The 26279-nt window shown below is 38.8% G+C and overlaps 1 protein-coding gene across 1 annotated transcript in view; it reads right to left on the bottom strand.

Annotated features, from left to right (window-relative positions):
- Positions 1-26026, bottom strand: part of LOC135205608 (transaldolase-like) — a 43837-nt gene extending 17811 nt beyond the window's left edge. Inside the window, exons 1-3 of the mRNA XM_064236393.1 lie at positions 25839-26026; positions 17870-17993; positions 3157-3396 (exon numbers count right to left, since the gene is read on the bottom strand). Coding sequence (XP_064092463.1) covers positions 3157-3396; positions 17870-17993; positions 25839-25935 — 461 coding nt within the window. The 5' untranslated portion in view covers positions 25936-26026. The remainder of the gene's footprint in view (positions 1-3156; positions 3397-17869; positions 17994-25838) is intronic.
- Between the last annotated feature and the right edge of the window lie 253 nt (positions 26027-26279).

Here is a 26279-nt window from a genome sequence, read left to right as displayed (position 1 = left end):
CAGATGTAAGATCAGTGGATCCTGGGGTTCAACTGCATGCAGTGCCCACCTCCCTTTTTTGGTGGTGGTGGTGGTGATGGGGGGGGAGGGGGGGGGGATTCCAGAGATGTCCCCCGCTAGAATCTGCGAATACTTGGAACTCCTAAGAAAAACACTTAAAAACTGCCCATTTTGTTAGTTTGAACTCAAGAAAAACCTAAAAATGCTTCTACCTGGTTTTTTAAAAATAGTTTTATCACAAAAAGTACCTTTAGTCATGAAATTTATGTGAAAATACAGTAACTTGTGGATATTTCTCATAGAAAAATACCGCAAATAATGGGTAAATATGGTCCATAGAAAAATCCGCAAATATGCAAGTCCATGAATGTTAAGAACGCGAATACGAGGGTCAACTGTATTTATGCAGGCAGTCCCCGGTTTACTACGATTATGGCTAACATTCCGAGTTCATGAACCTCTTCAACTAGTATATTCATCGGAAATTTATTTCCTGCATTATGGCACATGTTCCAGGGATTCGGCACCGATCCGATGGAAGAAGTATGACTGTAAAAAGTAAAATTATCAAGATTTGAAGTATTTGTTTTATGAAAAGCTCAATCAAAATGCAGTTTACATAGTTTTCAATACACCCAATGCTTTAAAAGTAAGGTTTTCTCAGAATTTTTGACAATTTTCAATGATGTTCTGCTTTAAGGCTATTTTTGGCTTACAATGCATCTCAAGAAGAGAACCTCCATTCTAAACCAGGGACTGCCTGTATGTATATACTATTACACAACTGCGTACCATATATTTATGTGTTAACTACTGTACTATGTATAGTATTCCTTTTTACATAAGTTACATATTCATGTCTGAATATTCTATTTTATAACAGTAGTTTATGAAAGAGTAGCATAAAATTCCAACATCAGTGTTCCCCCGCTTTGCGGGGGGGGGGGAAGAGGGAATGGGTAACAGACCTCCCCCACCTGAAAATAAATAGAACCCGCGAATAGTTGAAACCCCTATAAAAAATGTTTAAAACTGCCTATTTTGTTAGTTAATACTGAAGAAAACCCACCAAAAATGAATATACGTACCTGGTTTTTACAATAGTATATCACAAAAAGTGGATTTAAAAAAAAAAAAAAAAAAAAAAAAAAAAAAAAAAGTTTGTGGATATTTCTCAGAAAAACACTGCAAATAGGCAAATTTTTCTGCAAATAATGGGGGTATTTGTTCCAGAGAGAAATCCGCGAATACACGAGTCCACGAATCCGTTCTGCTGTACTGTCGCACCTCTTAAAACCGGCTTTCTGTGGTTGGAGAACTCCCGTGGTTTGGCTCGATTTTGAATCAGCTGCCATTAGTTTGTTGAGCGGCCACAAGGGCAGCACCACATATCGTTTACAACTTCCCAACAGCAACAAAATATACCATACCATACCTCTTTTGTTTTATAAACATAATTGATAGTAATGAAAATGTATGAAGTCCAATATGCTATCGATATTAACTTTAAATGAATAAATACAGGCAGTCCCCGGGTTACGACTGGTTCGGCTTACGACGTTCTGAGGTTAAGGTGCTTTTCAATTATATTCATCAGAAATTATTTCCAGGGTTACGATGCCTACAACACTCATCTGGGACAAGTAATATGGCACCAAAAATGCAAAATACTCAATATTTGAAGGTTTTTTATGCAAAATGCAATAAGAATGCAGTTTACATAGTTTTGAATGCACCCAAAGCATTAAAAGTAAGGTTTTCTTAGGATTTTTGGTGATGTTCCGACTTACGACTATTTTCGGGTTTCAACGCGTCTCAAGAACGGAAACCCCGTCGTAACCTGGGGACTGCCTGTATATTCTTTTAAAGATAACAGTTGAGAAATCTCTACCAAGTCAAACTTCTAATCAAAACAATGAGACATTTGGCATCATACAAATTCCATACTTTATTAAGAGTGCTTGAAAAACTTAAGGGTGATATGGTTTTGATAATCTATTTTACATATACAGGCAGTCCCCAGTCATTGGTGGGGGTTCTGTTCTCAGTAGGGTGCTGATAAGTGAAAGCCCCCTTAACCGAAACTTTGCAATTTTTTGCTTTTATGGTGCCAAGTTTCGGTTAAAGGTGCCTGTCAGGTATTTTATGGAGCCATAACTCTATTAGCATCACCTTATGGCACAGATAACTGAAACTGCACGTTATGGCATCATAATTCGCCGATTTTGTGGCGCTAGACAACCGCCATAAAACCAAGTCTGCCAATAACTGGAGACTGCCTGTATAGCTGTGTAGTATTTACCCATTTGACATAACGCTCATCATATCGAATTATGCTAGAGGTAAGCATACTCATAAATCTTCATCTATGCTAGAAGAAGTTTCCATCGTTTCCCACCCATTAGGGAATGTTTAATGTTCATTTTCCTCAATATAGATGGCAGTGTGCATTGTTTACTTTATGATAGTGAAGTGTCAAATATACTGAGTGATCGCCAAAATTCATTCTTTACTTTTGTCGTTTCATTACCCCCTACAATGAAAATAAATGATGAAGAAACTAATAGTGATAATTATAAAGATGGTAAATTTAGGAGATGAAAGACTGATAAAATTCTGCAATTCTGAAAAGTTAAGTACGTAGTATAGTAGTTGACTTATGGTTGGGTTAACTCAGGAATGTAAATTCAATGTGTTCAAGTACACTATTTCAAAGAAAATTACACAGTCTATGAAGTTATAAAATAAGTGAAAATATATATGAATACGTAATAAAATGATAAAAAGTGGTGTCAGAACTTAGCCAACTTAGCAACTAGCATATTTGTATGTGGAATTAGCATGCAAGACTATGTTGACAGGGGATTCATTTATTTAGAGGAGTATTCTGTATTCAAGGATTTTTGGTGGTCCAGCAGTAGCCTGGTCCCAAGGTTCCCAGATTTATAAGTTTGGACTGTATATTTAAATGTACTTTAAATCTCACCTTTGGATTCTTTTTATGATGCCTATATTATTACACACACTTTTGGCCAACCATTATTTGAAAACTTAAAAATATAAACACCTGTGAAACATAGTTCCAAACGTCAGTGTACATTACTTTCATGAAAAATAACCACTGATGTGTGAATACAAATTTGTAAAGCAACTTACTTGGCAGCCTGAATGCCTTCCCAAGTAGAAGCCAGTTTTATAAGGATCCTTTCTTTGTCAATGCCTTCAGATTCAAACATTGAAATAAACTTTCTGGCTTTGCTTACACTTGCATCTTTGTCAAAGCTCAGTCTAGCATCTACTTCAATACTAACACGGCCAGGAACAATCTTGAGAATCTCACATCCAAATAGGACAAAGAGCTTGTCCATTGCAGCTGCCACTTGCTCTTCGGAGTCACTGAAAAATAAAAAATTTAATAGATAACCAAGTATTGTGGCCATTTATGTATGTATGTGTATATAATTTACACACACACACACACACACAATAATATATATATATACTATATATATTATATATATATATATATATATATATATATATATATATATATATATATATTGCTAAAAGAAGACACATTTCACGGAGCGACACGGCTGAGCCCAGAAATATATATTATATATATATATAATATATATATATACAGGGGAGAGAGAGAGAGAGAGAGAGAGAGATGGAGATCGAGAGAGAGAGAGAGAGAGAGAGAGAGAGAGAGAGAGAGAGTTCAATCAATACATACTGGTCTTATCTGGATTACAATTGACATCATATATCATACTTTTATACAAGCACTTTGGACATTCTTTACCAAAATCAATTACTGAACCAATGCAGTGTTCGTGCATACCATTACTCAATTTTTGGCCACAGGATTCAACATATAATACTAGAATTTCCCTAAACTGTTCAATTTCTGGATTACCAAAGAAGTGTAAACCTAGTGTTAATTATGTAACACCATAGTATGTACTTATAATTTGACTAAAAGTATCCATTGTATTAACAGCATCGTACTTAAATTATTTACTAGTTATATGTAAATTTATATAAATGTAAGAACTTCTGAATACAGAACCTTCAGATTCCACAAAGAAAATAAAAATTCCAGCTAAACTCCTGAGAATGCAAGAACGGTACTCACAGCTTTTATAAACTACAGTACAATCATAAACTTTCCTACATGCAGTACACAGTAATTACAAAGGAAACATGAAAAGTATTGGCATCCGTACCATCACCTACACAAATTTAGGACTATTATCATTAACAGGACCATCACTTCAAAACTATTCTCATAAACAAAAGTTCAATTTACAAAAATAAAAATACAAGCCTTACATAAATTAATCATATCAAAATGTGTTTATGACACCTGTCACAGCTTCATATTAAAAAAAAGTATATATTAAATATATGTATTAGTAAAATTTGTTACCTAACTCAAGTCAAACTAACTTATTTCTCAAGGAGTAATTGACATAACTGCTAACAAATACTAATGAACAAAAAACTTAAAAGTTTAATTCCTCATACAAAGAATAACCGATATTCCAGTCACCAGATAAAATGAAAGATACCTTTGTACTCCCAAGATTCCAAGATATAATCACATACATCATCACTATTAGTACTGCTACAGACTTCAAAAACATACAAACATGAGTGAATCAATGTTCTTAAAATGTCTTTTGGCCAAATCTTCAGCAGAGTAGATGGGTTTTCAAGATTTGCTCTCTAGGGACTGTGGTATACATTGATGGACCGAGACAAAACAGCCAAGCACCCAACATATAAACACTGAACATCTAAGAACATATTTAACTCCCATTGTTCACCCTCAATTTACTGATAGAGAAGTGTCTCTAATAGAAAATATCAATAACACTTGCAGCCTCAAAATACCATAGCTGTCGTTTTCTCTCCTTTATATTCCCTTTGTTTTTCCTTTAAGGATTTTTCTCTTCATAATATAATCTGCTTCAAAACAATGGAACACTGTTCTTTCATATTTAACCATGATGTGTTCCATATTTTGTACTGTTCTCCAAAGAAAAATTTATTTAAACATAAGGAAGGATTGATAATACATTTTTAGGTTTCATCAATTCTATATAAAAAAAGATGGACTACCTATATGTATCTGCTTTTCGCATTTAATTTGCTGGGATAGTCAGAACAGTCCAAGTTTATGTAGCTTTCATTAATGTTTTGAAAAGGAAAAGTTAATATCATCCTTCAAATTTTTGTCTACTTTTTCTTCTAGAAAGTTTCTTGCTTTCTATATTAGATGGATAGGGCATATACAATATTCTTTACTATTTATCAATGCAATGTATTTAAATGCATGCACAATTCATTTGTTTGCATGTATAAATCCATATAGAAATATTTAAGTGTGCATGCACGAATATATATAGTATACTCAACCAAAAAATGCAGTACATATATACATGTGCCCATGAACATATGCAGACATATATACTATATATATACTATGCATTTATGCATAGATATGCATATCTATACATAGTTTCATATATTAGGTAAAAAAAAATGATATTGTTAAACTACAATAAAGTTTTGTACATACTTACCTGGCAGATATATACTTAGCTATAGTCTCCGACGTTCCCGACAGAATTTCAAATCTCGCGGCACACGCGACAGGTAGGTCAGGTGGTCTACCTTACCCGCCGCTGGGTGGCGGATGTACGAACCACTCCCGTAAGCTTGTCAGATTTTTCTCTTCCACCTGTCTCCTGAGGGGAGGCTGGGTGGGCCATTAATCGTATATATCTGCCAGGTAAGTATGTACAAAACTTTATTGTAGTTTAACAATATCATTTTTGTACATGAACTTCCCTGACAGATATATACTTAGCTGATTGGCACCCTTGGTGGAGGGTAAGAGACAGCTCAATAATACAGGTAAGACGGGAAACAACTAATGTTGTAGGATATAAAAACCTTGGTTCTCACCTTTTCAGGATGAAGACTTCATAGATACTATCTCTGAGTCTGCATTGCCTGGAGAGCTACAGCTAGGACGTGACCTGATGCTGAAAGACTCTCGGATCTACCACTGGGATATGTGATCCCCTATTGTGGTAGAATCCAAGTCGGATGCTGTTAGAGGGACCTTGTCCGCTTACCTAACAGATCCTTACCACTACCTCTGCAAGGAGCCAAAACCCACCAGACCACCTAACCAAAATACAAAGGGTTAATATTACGACAAAAAGAGGTGCCTCCTGCAACCTCTTTCAGACAACCAAAAACAACAATATAAAATATAGGGTAAACATATAAAAATTTACACAGGATAAGTTTCGCTCCCTGCCCCAGCACCGAATCCGCCGATACGAAAGGACCCAAGGCGAAGCATTTATCATATGTGATTTTTACATCACGTAGGTAGTGGTTTGCGAAAACCGATTGGCATCTCCAAAAAGTCGCCTCCATCAAGTTCCGCACAGACATATTTTTTCTGAATGCAAGCGAAGTTGCGATGGCTCTCACCTCGTGAGCTTTCACTTTCAGTAGTCTAAAATGATCTTCCTTACAGGCAACATGTGCCTCTGTAATAAGGCTTCTCAGAAAAAAGGAAAGAGCATTCTTCGACATGGGCCGAGTGGGGTCCTTTACGGAGCACCAAAGCACATCTTGATTAGCCTTAAGTTGTTTCCTTCCTCTTAAGGAAATACTTCATAATTCTCATAGGGCAAAGAGTTCTTTCAGCTCTCCCATACTAGAAAAGATAACTACGAACTTCAAAGCTCCTGGGCCAAGGGCGTGATGGGTTTTTCATTCTTTGCCAGGAAACTTGGAAGAAATGAACACACCATAGAATCTTCCTTAAACCCTACATTGCCTCAATAGCTTGGAGCTCACTCACTCTCTTAGCTGTAGCTAGGGCCAAAAGGAAGATAGCCTTCTTCGTCAAATCCTTGAAAGAGGCTAAGCCAGGAGGTTCGAATCTAGACGATCCAAGGAATTGTAGGACTACGTCTAGATTCCAGTTCGGTACTACATGAGGACGCTTAATGGTTTCAAATGATCTAATAAGATCATGCAGTCCTTATCATCGGATATATTTAAGCCTCTATGCCGAAATACCGCCGCCAACATACTGCGGTATCCCTTAATAGTTGACACAACCAGATGACATTCTTCTTTGAGGAAAATAAGGAAATCCGCAATTTGGGTCACAGAGGTACTGGAAGAGGAAATGTTCTTCCTCTTGCACCAACGTCTGAAGACATCCCACTTTGACTGGTATACACGCAAGGTGGAAGGTCTCCTCGCTCTTGCGATTGCTTTAGCAGCTGTTGCTGAAAAGCCTTTCGCTCTGACCAAACTTTGGACAGTCTGAAACCAGTCAGACTGAGAGCGAGGAGAATTTTTGTGGTACCCTGTCGAAGTGGGGTTGTCTGAGTAGATCGCTCCTTAGCGGGAGCGATCTTGGAAGGTCCACCAACCATTCCAGTACCTCTGTGAACCATTCTTGGGCCGGCCAAAAGGGAGCGATTAAGGTCATTCTCGTTGAATCGGACTCTACGAACTTCTTGATGGTTAGCCCCAGGAGATCTTGAAGGGGGGAAACGCGTAGACGTCGAGTCCGTTCCAGTCTAGAAGAAGAGCATCTATTGCTACTGCCTCTGGATCTGATATCGGAGAGCAGTAAGGATCCAGCCTCGTTCTTTGACGTGGCAAAGAGGTCTATGTGTGGCCTGCCCCATAACTTCCACAGGCTCTGGCATACATCCAGATGAAGGGTCCACTCTGTGGGAAGGACCTGATCTTTCCTGCTGAGGAGATCTGCTCTTACATTCCTTTCTCCCTGCACGAACCTGGTGAGAAGCTTGATTCCTCTTTCTTCTGCCACAGAAGAAGGTCTCTTGCTGTCTCGTACAGGAGAAGGAATGCGTCCCCCCCGCCCCCCTGTTTCCTGATGTATGCCAGAGCTGTAGTGTTGTCCGCGTTGACCTGCACTACCGATCTTCTGACTTTGGGCTCGAAAGCCTTCAGAGCCAACCACACAGCCATCAACTCCTTTCTGTTGATGTGCCAGGCTACCTGGTCCCCCACCCAGGTACCTGACACTTCGCTGGTTCCCAGAGTTGCACCCCACCCCATGTCCGACGCGTCGGAGAACAACACCAGGTTGGGGGTCTGTGATTGAAGAGACAGTCCCTTCGCAAAGAGGTTGGGATCTGTCCACCATAAGAGATGTTTCTTGATGTCCTGGGATAACGACAGGGAGAACGTCAAATCCTGAGAACGACGACTCCAATTCCGATGAAGAAAGAATTGGAGTGGTCTCAGGTGCAACCTTCCTAGGGAAACGAATTGCTCCAGAGAGGAGAGCGTCCCCAGCAGACTCATCCACTCCCTCACTGTGCATACTTCTTTCCCTAAGAAGGTTGTTACTCTCTCGAATCCTCGGGCTATCCTTTCCTGCGAGGGAAAAGCCCGAAAACTCAGAGAGTTCATCTGTATCCCGAGATACACACACTCTTGCTCGGGAATTAGTGATGACTTCTTGAAATTGACGAGAAGTCCCAAAGCCTTCGTCAATTCTAAAGTTACTTGTAAGTCCTTCAAACAACGATCTTCTGAAATTGGCCCTTATTAGCCAATCGTCGAGGTACATGGATATCCTCACCCCTTTCAAATGAAGCCATTTGAGCCACATTCCTCAAAATCCCCCGTGAACACTTGAGGGGCCGTCGAGAGGCCGAAAGAACACGAGCCCTGAACTGAAAAATTTTCCCCCCCAGTCATGAATCTGAGAAACTTCCTCGAGGAAGGATGGATCGGTACGTGGAAGTAAGCGTCCTGTAAATCCAAGGAAACCATCCAGTCCCCGGACGAAGTGCTGCCAGCACTGATGAAGGCGTTTCCATCGTGAACTTCTTCTTTTCTACGAAGAAGTTCAGGGCGCTTACATCCAACACCGGTCTCCATCCCCTGAGGACTTCGGAACTAGGAAAAGGCGGTTGTAGAAGCCCGATGAATGATGTCTTGTCCACTAGTTCGATAGCCCCCTTCTCCAGCATCTGATCTACTGCTAGATGGAGAGCTTGATTCATGATGGGGTCTCTGTACCTGGCCGTCAGTTCCCTTGGGGATGGCCGTCAAGGGAGGTCTTTCGACGAAAGGGATGAGGTAACCTCTCCTCAAAATAGAAAGGGTCCAAGGATCCGCCCCTTTTTGGGCCCAGACTTCTGCAAACTCTAAGAGTCTGGCGCCCACCGTTGATTGAAGGGACTTGCAAGTTATTTGGGGGGCCTTAACAGACTTGGCGAAAGTCTTACCCCTTCTTGAAGGTCTACGACCTCTAAACGTAGAGGTTCTTGATGAAGATGCCCCTCGAAAGGGTTCTCGAACTTGCCTTTTCCTTCTTAGCCTTGGTAGGAAGGAAGGAAGGGCGAGGTTTTCTTGCCGACTGTGCCAAAAGGTCCTGGGTGCTTTTGGGCCGGAAAAGTGACCTTTGGCGAAAGTGACCTCGAAATGTCCTGTCACTCGATGTTTCGGGAACAACTGAGTAGACAGAGGAGCAAACAGCAAAGAAGACCTCTGAGCATGGAGACCGACTTCGTTAAGAAGGAACAATAAACCGACCTCTTCTTCACGATCCCGGCCCCATAAAGGGAGGCGATTTCACTCGCTCCGTCTCTTACGACTTGTCCATACAAGACAAAACACACATAAGATCTTCTGGCGAAATTGACTCTGGCACTTCAATTTTCTTGGCTAGGACTCCCAACGACCAATCAAGGAAGTTAAATACTTCCAGCACTCTAAACATACCTTTGAGCAAATGATCCAATTCATTCATTGCCCAAGTCGTCTTGGTGCAGAGTTAAGGGCAGTTCTCCTTGTCGAATCTACCAGTGCCGAAAAATCCGAATCAGCCGAAGACGGTGACCCAATCCTAAGGGCTCTCCTTTTTCGTTTTACCAGAAACCAGCGCGTCCTGATAACTTCGAAGGAGGAAAAGCGAACATCGTTTTCCCCGCTTCTTCTTTGGAAGCCATCCAGGAACCAAAACTCCTCAGTGCCTTCTTCATAGAAAGAGTTTGGCTTCATCCTCACACAAGAAGACTCTTCGCTGTCTTCGCCGTTGAACAAAAAAGTGAGTGAGGAGAAGGAGGAGCCGTAGGCGTAAGGGAATCCCCCAAAAACAAAAACTTGTAAAAGTAGCTCTGTAAGCTTCTTGTAAGAAGAGACAGAAGCAGAAGTGTTCGGTTCCTCATCCGACCTTCTTAGGACGTCTTCTCGAGGCGAGCGCTGAAGATCCTTATGTGACGAAGGGATCCTAGCAGGAGTTTGAGCGAGAGGTTGGAGAACGCCCTCTCTTAGAAGAGTTCACATCCACTGGAGAACGATGAGAATAATCTGGGGAAGTCTACGATGAGACTCCTCTTCGAGGTATACGGAATCTCAGCCGAAGGAGAGGTAGGGCTCCTACTCCAAGAATCCTCGGAAACATCCACAGGGCGCTTACGAGGAGGCGAGCGCCTACTATACTCTATGCGCCTATCCTGAGGCGAGCGGCTGCCAGGAGAAGAGCGCCTATCGAGAGCAGAGCGCTTGCGCGGCTCTCCATACTTGTCCAGTTGCGTACGATCAACGGAAGTCCGACTGGAAGGCGAAATGCGCCTACTAGGAGAAGGCTGCTTGCGAGACTCTTGACGTCTAACAAGAGGGTAACATTCAGGAGAAGGGCGCTTCAAAACTAACTAGCGCCTACTTGGAGAAGAGGGCGCTTCCGGGATTCCTGGTGCCTACCAAGAGACAAACGGTCAGGAGAAGTGCGCCTAGAAGCGGGGAGAGCGCCTACACGGAGAAGGGCGCTTGGAAAGACTCTTGTTGTCTGCCCTAGGATAATAATCAGGAGTATGACGCCTTAAATTAAAGAGACCGAGCGCCTACTAGGAGATCTATGTGCAGTAGGCTCTTGGCGCCTACCTTGCGGGGAGCGGCTAACAGTAGGCCGTCTATCATGCACGCACTCCTACCAGACTCTAGATGCCTGTCAGGAGAGAAGTCACGATCCGACACGAGGAGAGTGACATCTGAAATAAGAAACGCCACTTGTATAAGGGCGCTTCTAGAATCTTGAGGCTGCTGAGGTTGAAGTTTCACGCGAGAGTTGAAGAAATCGCGTGATGAGCATGTGCAGTGCGCTTACCGGAAGCGGGAATCCAATCTGGAGAAAAAACTTCTTTCTCATAGAGCGTCCTACCGATGTTTGGCGTCTTGAAATCGAAAGAGCCAGGCGAGGCGAGCGCTCCAGGGCGAGCGAGGGGCTCACGCGAGCGAGGGCGCTCACGAGCGAGGGCCCCCTCACCGATCCCCCACCTCATACGAAACCTCCCCATATGAAGGAGAACGATCCTCTGAAGAGCGGCGCCTAGATCTCTTGATCGAAGAGAAACGTCCTTCTTCCTACGTGGATCTAACCTGCTAGAGAGTCTGCTAGCGCCGTGATCTGAGCTTGAAGTCCCGCGAGTACTCTCGTAGGAGAATCTTCTTGTTCTTCCTCGGAAAGCAGGCGGTCCGAGCGCGGACCGCGCGAGAAGAAGAACGATCACAGGATTTCTTGGTTTCTTCGCCTCCACCGACGATTCTTCCGGGAAAACCTCCGGACTAGAAGCCAAAGGACTGCAGGGAGCCTTCCAAGCCCTCTTCAACGGGCGCGACGCATCCGGGGAGTTCCAACCTCTCTTCGGAGAGGGAGACGACGAAGAGGAGAAGCATTGGCGTAGGAGCTCCTTCTTGTAGCGATCCGAGGCAGCCTGGGAGCGTACTTCAGGATCTGCCGAGGGGACGCCTGACCGGTGGGGGCTCTCCCTAGCCCTCCTGCGGCTTTCGACTTTCCTACTCCACTGGAACTGGGAGTCTGGAAGAGGTCTAGGCCTAGAGGCACTAAGGAGCCGGTCAGACGCACCCTCCACAACACTGGGGACACTGCACTGATCACTAACAACTCTCCTTACCTTCTTCCAACTGACGAATCTTCTGATCCATAGAACGATTCTTGGCTTTCAGAGCTGCCGCCTCCGAAGGCGAATGGATCTTCGGCTTCGGTGCGGGGAGCCGGGGCTGCAACTTGGGAAGAAGGTTCTAATTCTACGTTAGTACTATTAGGATCCACATCCAACTCACTCATTCTAGATCTGCTAGAACTTCTAGAGGAAGCCTTACGCACTCTATCACGTTCCAACTTCCTAACGTAAGAAGAGAGAGCCTTATATTCTTCTTCATTCAATCCCTTACATTCATTACAAGGGTTAGCAAAAGCACATTCATTCCCCCTGCATTTCATGCAAACCGTGTGGGGGTCTACCGAAGCTTTCGGCAACATCACCTTACATCCTTCATTCACGCAAACCCTAAACAAAACCGAAGTTTTAACTACCGATTCTAGATCAGACATCGTTAAAGAAAATCAAACTCAAAATCAAACCGGTCCACAATCAGCGTATGCCAAGCCAAACAAAGCGAATACGTCACCAAAAGAAGTCCAAATTAACTCCAGGCAAGCGAGAATCGAAAACTATCGAGAGGAACCGACAACAGTTGTATCGTTCTCCCGCGACAGAGAAAAATCTGACAAGCTTACGGGAGTGGTTCGTACATCCGCCACCCAGCGGCGGGTAAGGTAGACCACCTGACCTACCTGTCGCGTGTGCCGCGAGATTTGAAATTCTGTCGGGAACGTCGGAGACTATAGCTAAGTATATATCTGTCAGGGAAGTTCATGTACAAAATCAGATATTGAATTCACTTAATCTTACAAAAAATATATACCCACAGGGAATTATAGTAGTATATATAATAAATGCATCTGCCCCAGCAATGATTCAAAACTATGCCTCTTGAGTTTTGACACAGGTGAGAGTAGACTTTTTCTCAAATGCTATAAAATTACTCCCAAAGTAACAATATTTGAGAGCTAAAACAGGCGGGTGCAATTTAGTGAGAAAACTTTCATATAAGCATACGTACGCACTATACAAGTATGTGTACATACAAACAATGCACCAATCTCCTGAGGGAGCCAGTGATTCAATACACAGATGTCAGGGATGACAGGGAATGTACTGCTAGTAAATTTGTGCACTAACTTTCAACTGCTTAATGGAGATGCACAGTGTGATTTACTTCTGATTACGTATACTGATGTAATATGCTTGGGGAATCTGTTGCGGACAAATATGAAAATTGTATTTTTAATATAACCTCAGCTTCAATTAATGAGCTATAAATCCTGAAATCATTCACAATTCTTGTTATTATAATATTAAGCTATGACTATATAAATGCAGATTCATTTACTCTAGAATAAGGAGTTCTGCCTTATAATTACCAGTACTGTCAGGAAATAAAAAAATTTAGAGGATATAACAGAAAACTTATGCCATACATGTAAGCATGACATTGAAGTAGGAATGGTTCCTGGACCTTTTAGAACTTGTCAAGGAGTCACATTTCCACCAGTTTCATCCATACCCAGAAAGGATACCTTCATGTGTAGCAATTACCAAGTATAGGTACCAAGAGGCTTTAAGATGTCACTGCAAAGGCTACTGCCACTTCGTCATTGCAGCCCTTACCCAGGCAAAACGGGCTAGATTAGTAGCTTGGTGTGACAAACTGGGTTCTCATCCCACCGAGATCTCTATTCCAGTGCTATGCTAGAAGACTTTATTTAGCTGAGGAACATCGAGAAGATATCTCCTAGTTATTAATGGTCATTGCACTGTATTGTCTTTGGTCTTTCTCCAGCACAGCTTGAAATTAGTGAATGACAAAATTTTCTGATTTTTTCAACACTTGGGCATATGGGACTTTACTTTGGTGCTGGGCAGTTAAAAAGTCTCTTTGCAAGCCTCTGTCAGAAGCTTCTCAGATTCTGATTTCAAAACAGTTCTCTTAATCTCTTGGTTTCCTCTAAGCATGTCAGCAAGCTTCAATAGCCCTTTAAAAGGAGGTATCACAGTCAAGGCGTTGGCCCTTGATTAGTTTCTGGTTTGTTCACAAATTGTTGCAAAAACTCAAATTGTCTAGCAAGGACAGTTTTCTTCCCATCACCTTTGAGAGTCATTAAGTCTTACCTCTACCCAACAGGATTCTTTCATCCTTCCCAATTTTTTCTGCAAGAGTAACCAGAATCAGGTTGTGACTCAGAACACACTCATCAGGTTGTGACTCAGAACACACTCATATTGGTTAAAATAAGTTATTTCCTGAATTCATGCTTCTGCATCAACAGGGGACCTTGCTTCACTCTGGATCAAGGTTCATGAGGTTTGGGGCCCTCTTATCATCCTAGCCTAAGTAGTATACTGTAATTTGAACACAATACCATTTATAGGGCAAACCCCTGGCATTATCTAAATATACTTTGTAATTTTGTAAATTCTTGTCTTTGTGATGTTGCTCATAAAGGTGTAAGTGTACACTCATTTAGACCTATCATCACAGCAGGCACTGCACTTCCCAAGAGTAAGGACTTTAATCTATTCATTCTCACCCTCTACATGATTTACCATCCATTTTTCTGAAACACTGGAGGTGCACATATTTTGAGTACCACCTGTGATGCCTCTTTTGCTTGGCTAGTATACCTCTTTAGTTCATCTTCAATTTCAAATCCATTACCTGACCAACTATTCAATAAATTTGCTCAACTCAACACCATTTTCTGTCTGGACTTCTTGTAGCTATGTCTTCCTATGTTGTCCATACTAAATTGCATATAAGCTATTTATGATTAGTGCTGTAATGGGTTTGAATGGCTGGATCTTTATTTGCAACATTTCAAATTGGTGTATATGAAAGCATTCTACTTCCATTTATAAGTATCCAAACAGTTAAAGCTATTTATGAATGTATCCACAGAGTTAAAGCTAGTATTTGTGAATATATCCACACAGTTAAAGCTATTTGTGAATGTATCCACGCAGTTAAAGCTATTTATGAATGTACATATCCACACAGGTAAAGCTATTTATGAATGTATCCATACAGTTAAAGCTATTTATGAATGCATCCATAGTGTTAAAGCTATTTATTAATGTATCCATACAGTTAAAGCTATTTATGAAATGTATCCATACAGATAAGCTATTTATGAATGTATCCACACAGTTGATATTTTTATGAATGTATCCACATGGTTAAAACTATTTATGATCAATAAGTTCTTATATAGATACAATATTTTTATCGCAGAAAGTGTTTCTAATCAATCTTAATACAAACATACGCTACACAGCAAATTCAATATAAATTTTTTGTAACCAATACCCGAATACTTTTGTCAATATGTAAGCAACCCAACAGATACATATAAACCTGCTAAAATATGTAGAGTATGTCCCAACTTTGCAAATGAGCACAGGTGTTCATTTATATTTCAGGGAACACACCAAGCAAATGACATTCATTCAGATACTGGACATAACTCACAAAACAAGGAGCACTGCCTACAGTAAGTAAAACTTGTCAATGTAACTTAAATTTCACAAACGACTGAAAGGATATTAAAAGTTGAACTTGCATAAAATTTTTCAAGTTGCAATATAGAGGAGCAAAGGAGGAAAGCAAGTTCCCATCCCTAGATAATCTACACAAGAGCTTAAAAATTTAATACTATATTTGTAAATCAGGCCACTCCTTCAAAGCAAATAATCAATTTACAATACAAAGCAACATAAACCAAACAAAGGAATCTAGGAAGAATAGAATCTAGAACCTGTGTGCAAGGCCAGACATTCTTTCATCATAAAATCAATAACCCCACACATTCTGGATTGTGGGGCTCACTCAAGTCAATGAAGTAACAAGTACATAATGTGTTGTTGTTAGTCCAATTACACTTTTTGTTAAGAAAAATTATAAAGTTTAATTAATTTCAAAAATACTTAATAAAACTTGACTTTAACTATGATATTTGGGGCACAATGCTCTCATGAGTGAATTAGGTTACTGAGGAATATATGAACATCACCATGAACAAAGACCCCAAATATCCAAAAACCTTCCAATATTGAGTCACTGTTAAGCCTGGCTGCCTATAAGAACCACCGTTCACAGTCTGCTATGTCATGGTGATGGATCTGGCCACAAAGGTTAGAGAACAATAATACTTTCTCTTTCAATCTCAAAACTTCTGCATGATATCTACAAATTTTCAAGCTTTTTAAGATTTATCTTGGATCTTATACTTTTATACTCTCTTAACTGCTGACAGTTTACATATACACACATGCACACCACACACATATATATACATATATTATATTATATATATATCTATATATATATATATATATATATATATATATATATAATGTTATATATATATAATATATATCGGTAATCTATATATATATATATATATATATATATATATCGATAGAGAGAGAGGAGAGAGAGAGAGAGAGAGAGAGAGATGATAGGAGATAGAGAGAGAGAGAGAGAGAGAGAGAGAGCGAGAGAGAGTGTTTCACTTAGTGCACAGCAGGAGTGAGTGGTGGTGGTAGTGAAATGAATGCCCTTAGGCATTTGCCTTTGTCTCGAAATGTTGGAGCTTGAACACTGGATTTAACTACCAACAGACATTCCTTCAACATTACAACTTAAGTTTACTTATGGTAAAATGTTTAGCTTTGAAATATCCATCTTACTGTAATATTATTGCCGCTGATTAAAATTTATAATATTGAATAGTAATAATAGTTTACAATGCTGATGGCCTTGTATCCCAGGGATAATGATATTTTCTTAACATCTTGCTCAAATTTGTACGGTACTATGTATTATTTTAAAATATAAAAAATACTGTGTTGCATTGTTGAAGTAGGTTCTTGAAAATAATTATGCACTTTTTCAAAGAGCTTTGCATCTCAAAGTATCTCCACCCTTATATTGCTTTCTATCAAGATCTCATATTTCTTTATTATAAAATCTATTTACATCCTACTCAGAAATGAAAAAATGTACAAAAGCATCAAATTACCATAGTACTATCTTTCTGTCATAGTATAATGAAAAAAAGCATCAATTTACCATACTATCCTTCTGTGATAATATAATGACCATCAATAAATCAAAATGTAGAACTCAAGAATTACCAAAGTGAAATTCTACCTCAGGCAAGAAGGATCCTTACTAACCCATAAATATTGTATAGTGCTTACTTCCGAGAGAAAACCTTGGCCTGGTATTTAAAAACAGGAAGTTCCTAAACCTCAAACAGTACAGTAATCACTACCAGGTGTCCTTAACATCTAGAGGTTGAGTTTCCAAAGAAACAAAATTCTTGCTTAAGGACTAAAATGTCAAATTTGTTGAACAAACAAACAAAACATAAAAAACTTCAAACACTAACATGTGAAAGCTAAAATTAAGCAAATTATTGTAGTTACATATATAAAAAAGCTAATATTTCATATTCTAAGTAACAGGAACCCCGTACTAACTCTTGTACATTGTCTATCATACTGTTCTGGTTAAATCACAGCCCTTCACACTATTTTGACAGAAAACTATCACACATAAAATTTCCACACAAACACCAGTTTACTTCCAAGTAAACATGTTCAATTATATTCCACTCAAAGTAATTACCACCATGGAAAACAAACACTTACGCAGAATATATTACAGTGTAGTCACTCAAAAATATGTACTTAAATTTTCTCATATAAAAAGTTGCGATTATAAACAACAGGTATCACAGGGGTTTTGATGCCTTTTCTGAAATGCAACAAGCAATTATCACTATACAATTTAGCAATTAAGGTGTTGAATCTGGAATATATTCCACACTTAACAACATGCTCATCCTTACCTTCCATTTTCTTTTCCATATTCAATTGCCTGGTCAATTAATGGAGCATACTGAGGCATGTTAGCAGCCTGAAGGATCAGGGAGGGGTTTGTTGTGGCATCTGTGGGCTTGTACTCCTTCATAGCTGCAAAAGTGAAAAAAAAAAAAAAAATGCTGACAATTGAAAATAATGTATATCACTTCAAGAAATTTTATTCTATTATTGTGCTGTCATACTCTCTGGAAAAAAAGGTCTGAGAGAGAGAGAGAGAGAGAGAGAGAGAGAGAGAGAGAGAGAGAGAGAGAGAGAGAGAGAGAGAGAGAGAGAGAGAGAGAGCCATAGCATCCCCTATTACTTTGCATGCTACTGTGTACTCTTTCCATTAAGAACTTTTCTTTCTATATACTAGCTGACCAACCCAGCGCTGCCTGGAGCAACTATGAATGGCAACCGACAAATTCATTTTCTCTCTCTCTCTCCACCCTTCCCTGTTTCTTACCCTCTTTCTTCTCCCTAACACCCCCTCTACTGTCCCTCTTCCTCTGTCACACCCTGCCCAACCCTGACCCCCTTTGGTGCCATTGAATTCTTATCCCAACAGTATTTGATAGTAAGTTATATTTGCTAAAGGAACCTATTTCACAGAGCGACACAGGCTGAGCCCAGAAATTATAGGTACTATGATAAATACATAACGTTATTAAAACTATGGGCTGAACCAGCCCCGTTACAGGGAAGGCACCTCACCCCTCCAGTGCCTTTTGTTGCTTGAAACCCCATTATACACCATCTTGGGGGTACCCACAATAACCCCGCCATGTTTCATGCCCATCGGGCCCGCCGTTTGGCTGTGATTGAATGACAGACGGATGGACAGAAATAACGGCCATTATAGTAAGACGCTGTTTTAGAGACCTTTTTACTGATGCATTTAGCAAACCTCTTGATATCTTGATGATCCTGCAACTCTTCCATTTCATCTTTCCATGGACTCTCCTGTCATATGCAGACATCACATCTGTTGGTTCTTCTATCACCGTAAGATCTACAAGTCCACACCATCCTCCATATTCAATGAATTTTTAAAATACATTTTTACAACCAGCATTCTAATATATTGTCTTTCCAAATTTAATTTCTTCTAATCCATATTCTATGTTTTTGCAATTTCCCCTCTTACAACTTTCCTATTTACTCACAATTCCCAACATTTTCCCTTATGCCATGAACAGATTCTAGTTCTAATCTACTGAAGTTTTCCTTTATGCCCTTACTACATACCTTTTGACTTCTCTCCTCTCATATACCACTTCATATCCTCCTTGCCTGTCCTTTACGTTGGCTTCAATTGATTTTGTAAACTTCATTCCACCATCCTCTTTCTAGCCTTTCCCCATTAACACCCATATACTTAAGTTGACTTTTGCATACCTTCTATTAGCCATCTTTGTCTTCCCCTCACCCCTTGCTGTAATACCAGTCTATTCTATTAACAAAGACAGCATGGCAATTCAATACAAGCCAAACAAAAGTATATACGTAGTTTGGATTTCTCAGGAAATTAGTAAGTTTTGCCAAGGAAGGATCTCTGGTCTCTTGCTTTGAGGCAAATCTGGTAAACAATGATTGTGTCTAGGATGGCTAAGAGATACAGGGCTAAGGAAGACTGTCAGGGTAGGTACAAGAGTTGACTGGATAACGGTGTTTAGTCCGAGTAGCAGGAGAGTAAATTGTGACAGTATACACGATAATGGTCTAAAAATGGAATAGAAAGGGTAGATGAGTTTCTGGGAGAATCTGACTCTCCGCCTTGCTGGTAGCGTACACCAAGAATGGGTAGCTATGCTCATCAATTTTTCAGGTACATGCAAAGGTAGCTGGCAAAGATTCCAAAACTCGGCTGATAGCGTTACTACTGGGAAGTAGCCTACTGTAATTAATTTGCACAAAAAATATTTTTAAATACTGCATGTGAGAAGAAAAACTAGGAGGAAAAGTTTGTTAAATGTGCTAGTAGATGGATGAGTAGGATGAAGGATGTAATGATGAGGGGATTAGTTGAAATATATCTAATCAATGGATGTAATGAATGGTAAGAGGAGTGGCTGAAATATATCTAATCAGTGTGAAATTGAAAATATTTTTTGACTGGATAGGAAGGGTTGAAAATATGGCTATAGATATAAATAAAGAGAAGTGACTTGGATAAGCGAAAAGTGGGAATACAAGTAGTGAAGTATTATGTAGATGAATTCATTAAAAAGTTTTCAAAAGTCGTAGAAGTATGAGAGAGCTGAATGATAGTACGTATAGAAGAGGTTAGTTTAAATGTGAGATAACTTTCATAGAGCAAGCCGAGGATGTATTAGGAGCAGTGAGACTGAAGAATGCACACAACTTGGCATTGATGGAATTACAATTGACATGCTGTGGTACAGTGGTGAAGTGTGAAATGACTGACCAGGGTATGTATGGACATCCTAAAGGCGATAACTCTCAAAGCTTCAAGTTAAACCATCAAAGGGTTAACTAAGTATAAATCTCTGAACTCTCTGCTACATAATTACTATTGCTAGTTACCATTTCAAATAGTCTCAAATAAATCTAATATGGGATGAAATTGAAATAAAGTATTAGTATTTGAATAGCATTAAGACCGGGCTGTGTCGGGCTATCAGAAATGAGCCCACTTCCAGTAAGACTGATATTTCAAAAATAAAGCTTATAAGGGAGGAAATTTAAAGATGTATGGTTTTATCTGCGGAAAGAATTTTATCTGTTATCGTCAACACTTTTGGAGATACTATAGGCATTTGAATAGCATTAGGCCAGGCCGTGGTGAAAATTATAATGTGAATTTATATTTCAAAAATAAATCTTACATGGGATGAAATTTAAAGATGTAAGGGTTTATATACTGAAAGGAAAGAATTTTTCTTGTATCTTCCATAATTTTGGAGATATTAGCATTTGAATAGCATTAAGGCCTAAGGCAATAATTAAAATATTATTTAAATATGAATTTACAGTATATTCTAAAAATACTAAATCTTATATGGGATGAAATGTAAAGAAGTAAGGTTTTATTTGCCAAAAGAAATTTTCTTTTATCTTCAATACTTTTGGAGATAATATTAGCATTTGAAAAGTGTTAGGGCTGGGCCGTGGTGAAAATTATAATGCAATAATTAAAATATTAAAACATGAATGTCTATTTTGAAAATAAATCTTATACGAGATGAAATTTAAAAGGTATGTATACGTTATGAAATTTAAAAGATGTGTGCATGTCAAGCGACTACTGATAAGTTGTGTATCAGTAAGAGCAGCAGCCATGTAGAAATTTATTGCAAAGATTTACTGACTCAGCCATCTCCTACAAAGACAAATATGTGGGAGGGGGGGGGGGGGGGCAATGACTGTTTATTTTTTCCTGAAATCACCACATCTTAGAAGAAATGGCAACATATTGGAAATAAAATCAGTTAATATACAGTTCTTAACTGTAGAGAAACTGTATACTATTGAATGGATCTGAGAGTTTACAGAAGGATAAAGTTGAGAGTTTATGTAGACAACAGTAAGGTTATGAGGGTAAATGAAAGTTGTGATGTGGCAATGCATGACAGTATGGATGGTGGAAGAATGGAAGCAGTTATAGAAAAAATGTGCCAAATGATGCTAGGAAGAGAGAAGAGATGAGTCACAGAAAAGGTGAAATAAAGGAGATAGTAAGGCATGTGCAAAAAAGATTAGGAGGAACATTGGAGTGTCTAGGAATGCCTGATGGAACTGTTGCGCCAACAGTCCTTCATGGAAGTGAACTGTGCATTTAAATAAAGTTAAATGTTGTTAGTAAAACTGCTGTATCTGTAACATAAGAATTAATGGGGGAGAAATGTCAAGATGAGTAAAGCAGTAAAAATAGGTGAAAGGCAAGATCCAACATTTTCAGATGCTCTAGTCGTTTGGGAAGAGCAGAGGGCAACAAATAGGTGAAAAGGGTATAGTTTGCAAATCTTTAGAGCTAGAAGGAAAGACCTGTTAAGTGCTGGATAAAAGGTGCAAATGAGGTAGTGAAATCAGAGTGAAATCAATGTATGAAATTCTACACAAATGGCAAAAAGAAATAGCCTGGATATTTAAAATCCTTAAGCCGGCCATACACATGCATTTTTAACTGAAAGTTATGACTGTCCAGTTATAACTGACACAGTATAAACTGACGTCAGTTAGAAATGAAATGCACACACACACACAGTTCAATCCCTCAGTTTTTACCATGGATTCCGGAGAAGTACGATCTTGCCGCTCTCGGTGCATTCTTTGTAATGCTACAAACAAATAGAAAAAATAAAACTAAAAAGCGTAAACAGGTGCAAAAAGCGGTTACTGAGGCGAAATCAATGTTCTGATATTAAATTATTAAAGGAATTAAGTGAAGAACCAATTGATTTTCTCAATTATTTGCACATGACTGAAACAGTGTACCAAAGTTGCTTTTGCTTTGTTTACGTGCTATCTCAACAAACTGCACTCACCGCTACCACCTGTAGAAATGAGAAGTTAAGAACTGTACAGTTTACGAATCCCCACACACACTCAGTTCAGTTACTCCTTTCAGTTAAAAATATGGAACATTGCATTTGTCTCAGTTTAACTGTGCAGTTTTGTTGAACTGACGAAATGAGCAACTGAGATACCCACACACATGCAGTTTTAACTGTCAGCTGAACAGTTATAACTGTCAGTTACAACTGCACGTGTGTGGGTGTATCAGTTGCTCATTTCGTCAGTTCAACAAAACTGTACAGTTAAACTGAGACAAATGCAATGTTCCATATTTTTAACTGAAAGGAGTAACTGAACTGAGCGTGTGTGGGGATTCCTAACTTTACAGTTCTCAACTTCTCATTTCTACAGGTGGTAGCAGTGAGTGGAGATTGTTGAGATGGCACGTAAACAAAATGAAGTGATTGTTGAATTCATTGAACTATATCGATCTGAACCTTGCACAAATAATTGAGAAAATCAATTGGTTCTTCACTTAATTCCTTTAATAATTCAATATCAGAACATTGATTTCGCCTTAGTAACCACTTTTTGCACCACTGTTTATGCTTTTTAGTTTTCTTTTTTCTATTTGTTTGTAGCATTACAAAGAATACACCGAGAGCGGCAAGATCGTACTCCTTGGAATCCATGGTAAAAACTGAGGGATTGAACTGTGTGTGTGCGTGCATTTCATTTCTAACTGACGTCAGTTTAAACTGCGTCATTTATAACTGAACAGTCATAACTGTCAGTTAAAACTGCACGTGTGAGGCCGGCTTTAGGAAGGGGAGAGAGAGAGAGAGAGAGAGAGAGAGAGAGAGAGAGAGAGAGAGAGAGAGAGAGAGAGAGAGAGAGAGAGAGAGACCACTTAAGCAAGACTTGCATAGTACCTATGTATGGGGGATTTAAAAACTGCTGCTGAAGTGTAGGAAGCTATAGTAGATTCACATCAGCCGTGCATTTGATGACTAGCCCAGTCCCTACGACGCCCCTGATTGGCTGTTGATAAACCAATGACAGGGCTGGAAACTCTGTCTCTCTCGAGAGTTCATATAGGCAGGATGTATTTCCACCTCTCCTGGGGAATACTTTTGAAAGACGCATCCCTCATGAAAGGTGGAACATAGACCCTACCCATGTGAACTCTCTCTCTCTCTCGAGAGAGAGAGTTTCCAGCCCTGTAACTGGCTTAACAGCCAATCAGGAGCGTCGTAAGGGACTGGCCTAGACATCAAATGCACGGCTGATGTGAATCTACCATAGTAATACTATGGAGGCTTTCTCACTGGGTGTTTATCCATGATTCAGCTGACTAAAACTGACCTAGCATTATAAATAACACATATGTATAGATAACTAGTATATACATTTATATATAGTACATACATTTATATACATATATATAGTATATATATACATTTATAAGTAATTCTTAAAACAGCTAAAATTATACTTTAAGCATTATTCATTTTGTACAAAAAATATTTTATGATGTTTTAATGCGCTCTGAATGTTTCGGACGTTAATCACATCAACAAAATTACCCAACAACCTTTTGTGTTTAACCTCACCCATTGTGGTCGCCCCACCTGGCCCCCAAACAAATTTGCAGGGCATAAGGGTGGGGTTCATTGTCGCTAAAGTATACATTTGCTGACAAAAAAAAATAAATAAATAAAAATAAAGTATACATTTTAACATGAAAGTTATATTTTGAAGTCCAAGTACAATAACAGTTTAATATAATCCACACACACACACATATAATTTACACTAAACGATTATTGTACTTGGACTTCAAAAGATAATTTTTCTGTTTGAATGTGTGGTTTGAACAATTGACTTATTTATTATTTTTTCTTGTCAGCAATTGCACATTTTATGGACAGTAAACCCCCATCCTTATACCCTGCAATTTGGGAGACCACAATGGGCAAGGGAAAGCACAAAGGGTTGTTAGGTCATTTGTTAATTAGATGAACATCAGAAACATTCAGAGCACACATTAAAACACCAGAAAATGTCTTGTTCAAAATGGATAATGCTTGAAGTAAAATCTTAGCTATAAATAATAAAAAATAAATATATATATTATATGTATAATATATATAATAATATATATATATATATCTATAAATATATATATATATATATATATTAATATATATATATATATATATATAGATATATATATATATATATATCTTATCTATATATTATATATATATATATATATATAGTATATATATATAGGATATATATTATATATATATATACATAATATATATATATATATATGGTATATATATATATATATATATATATATATATATATATATATATATATATGACTGGTAGAAATGTTCTGTTATAACAGAATTCAATCTAATAAAAGGAGCCCATAAAAACACCAAAATACAGAGAGAAATACTATATTTCAGAGACTCCTGTCTCCCTCTTACCTGTGGATGGACCTCTCGATATATATACCACCTTTTCTGTAACTTTTCTCATTCATCTACCTGTAGAGGGAGACAGCAGTCTCTGAAATATAGTATTTCTCTCTGTGTATTTTGGTGTTTTTATGGGCTCCTTTTATTTTATATATATATATTATATATACATGTATATATAATAGTATATATATATATAATATATATATAATATATATAGATATATATGTATATATATATAATGTAGGGATTGTATAAATGATTGCATCGCATCGACATGGGAATTATTCTGATTTAATGATTCACTGCCGCAACAATAGGTAGTCTAGGTATAACATTTTGAGTTCCGAAAGCAATACATGTTATTCCTACGGAAAAAAACCAAACAGCAGAAGCCACGTTTGTACATAGTATACCGAATATAAAATATTCAAAGAGAAAGAAAGGTGCATGGAACTAATAAAGAGAATAGCCTCTTATCATATACCTAGGTACTAATACACACAGTTTCGCCGTAGGCACGATCAACTTAAATATACAATCATGATGACGCAAGTATCTCCTGTGGGTGACCTTCACGTCGTTTCATGACTGATAATATCAGTTGATACCAGAATCTGGCGGATTTCTGTTAATTAAAATTATAAAAGAACTTAATTACTTATTCCAAAACGTGACCATTGTCAGAGAATGCCAGCAATGACAATCAGTAAATTACTACTATTTAGCAAGAATTACATTATAGTTACACGACACTGTGAATACATAACAGCTAGTGCATTAGCATGAAAATGCAAAGCCGAGTTGACATGAATTGATCAGTCCTCCACATTCCACAGCAGGAAAGTTTGATTTGAAATCTCACTACTGTTCACTGGGACCTCCATGCCCGGCGTCGGGCTCGATGATGTCACCGATACCAAGGCAGACAGGTGGCATGACGCAGGTGCCGGTTTGATTCACTTCATTCTATGACACTTACCCTCGAAATCTCCTGTATCCGCGACCACCACGGTCATTTCCTTCAACTGGTCGAGGGACGTTGCCATCTTGCTCTTCTTGGTGACTGACTCTGACATCGTAAATGCTTCTTACGGCCTTTATATTGATTGTAGTCGTGACGTCAGTGTACTCGGACCGCCCACTTACAGCAGACTGAAGACTTCGCCATTTAGCCACTAGATGGCAGCACATTACGGTGTTATCAGTCAACCGCCGAAAGCGAGGTCTTGTCTGTAGGAGGGGGATTAAAATTTAATTAAAAACACACGAAATGTCTACTTTAGCTTCCACTCAAGGGGGTTAAGACGTTCATTACAAATCTGGGGTATGATGTGATATAAAACAACATAAATCAGACTGGTTTCTTCATTCAAAGTAACAAGTAGCTTACATTAAAAATTAATACCTGGCATGTTAACAC

This window comes from Macrobrachium nipponense, chromosome 24 (assembly GCF_015104395.2).
Source record: "Macrobrachium nipponense isolate FS-2020 chromosome 24, ASM1510439v2, whole genome shotgun sequence".
In the NCBI taxonomy this organism is placed as follows: Eukaryota; Metazoa; Arthropoda; class Malacostraca; order Decapoda; family Palaemonidae; genus Macrobrachium; species Macrobrachium nipponense.
This window is presented reverse-complemented; position numbering and strand designations above follow the sequence as displayed.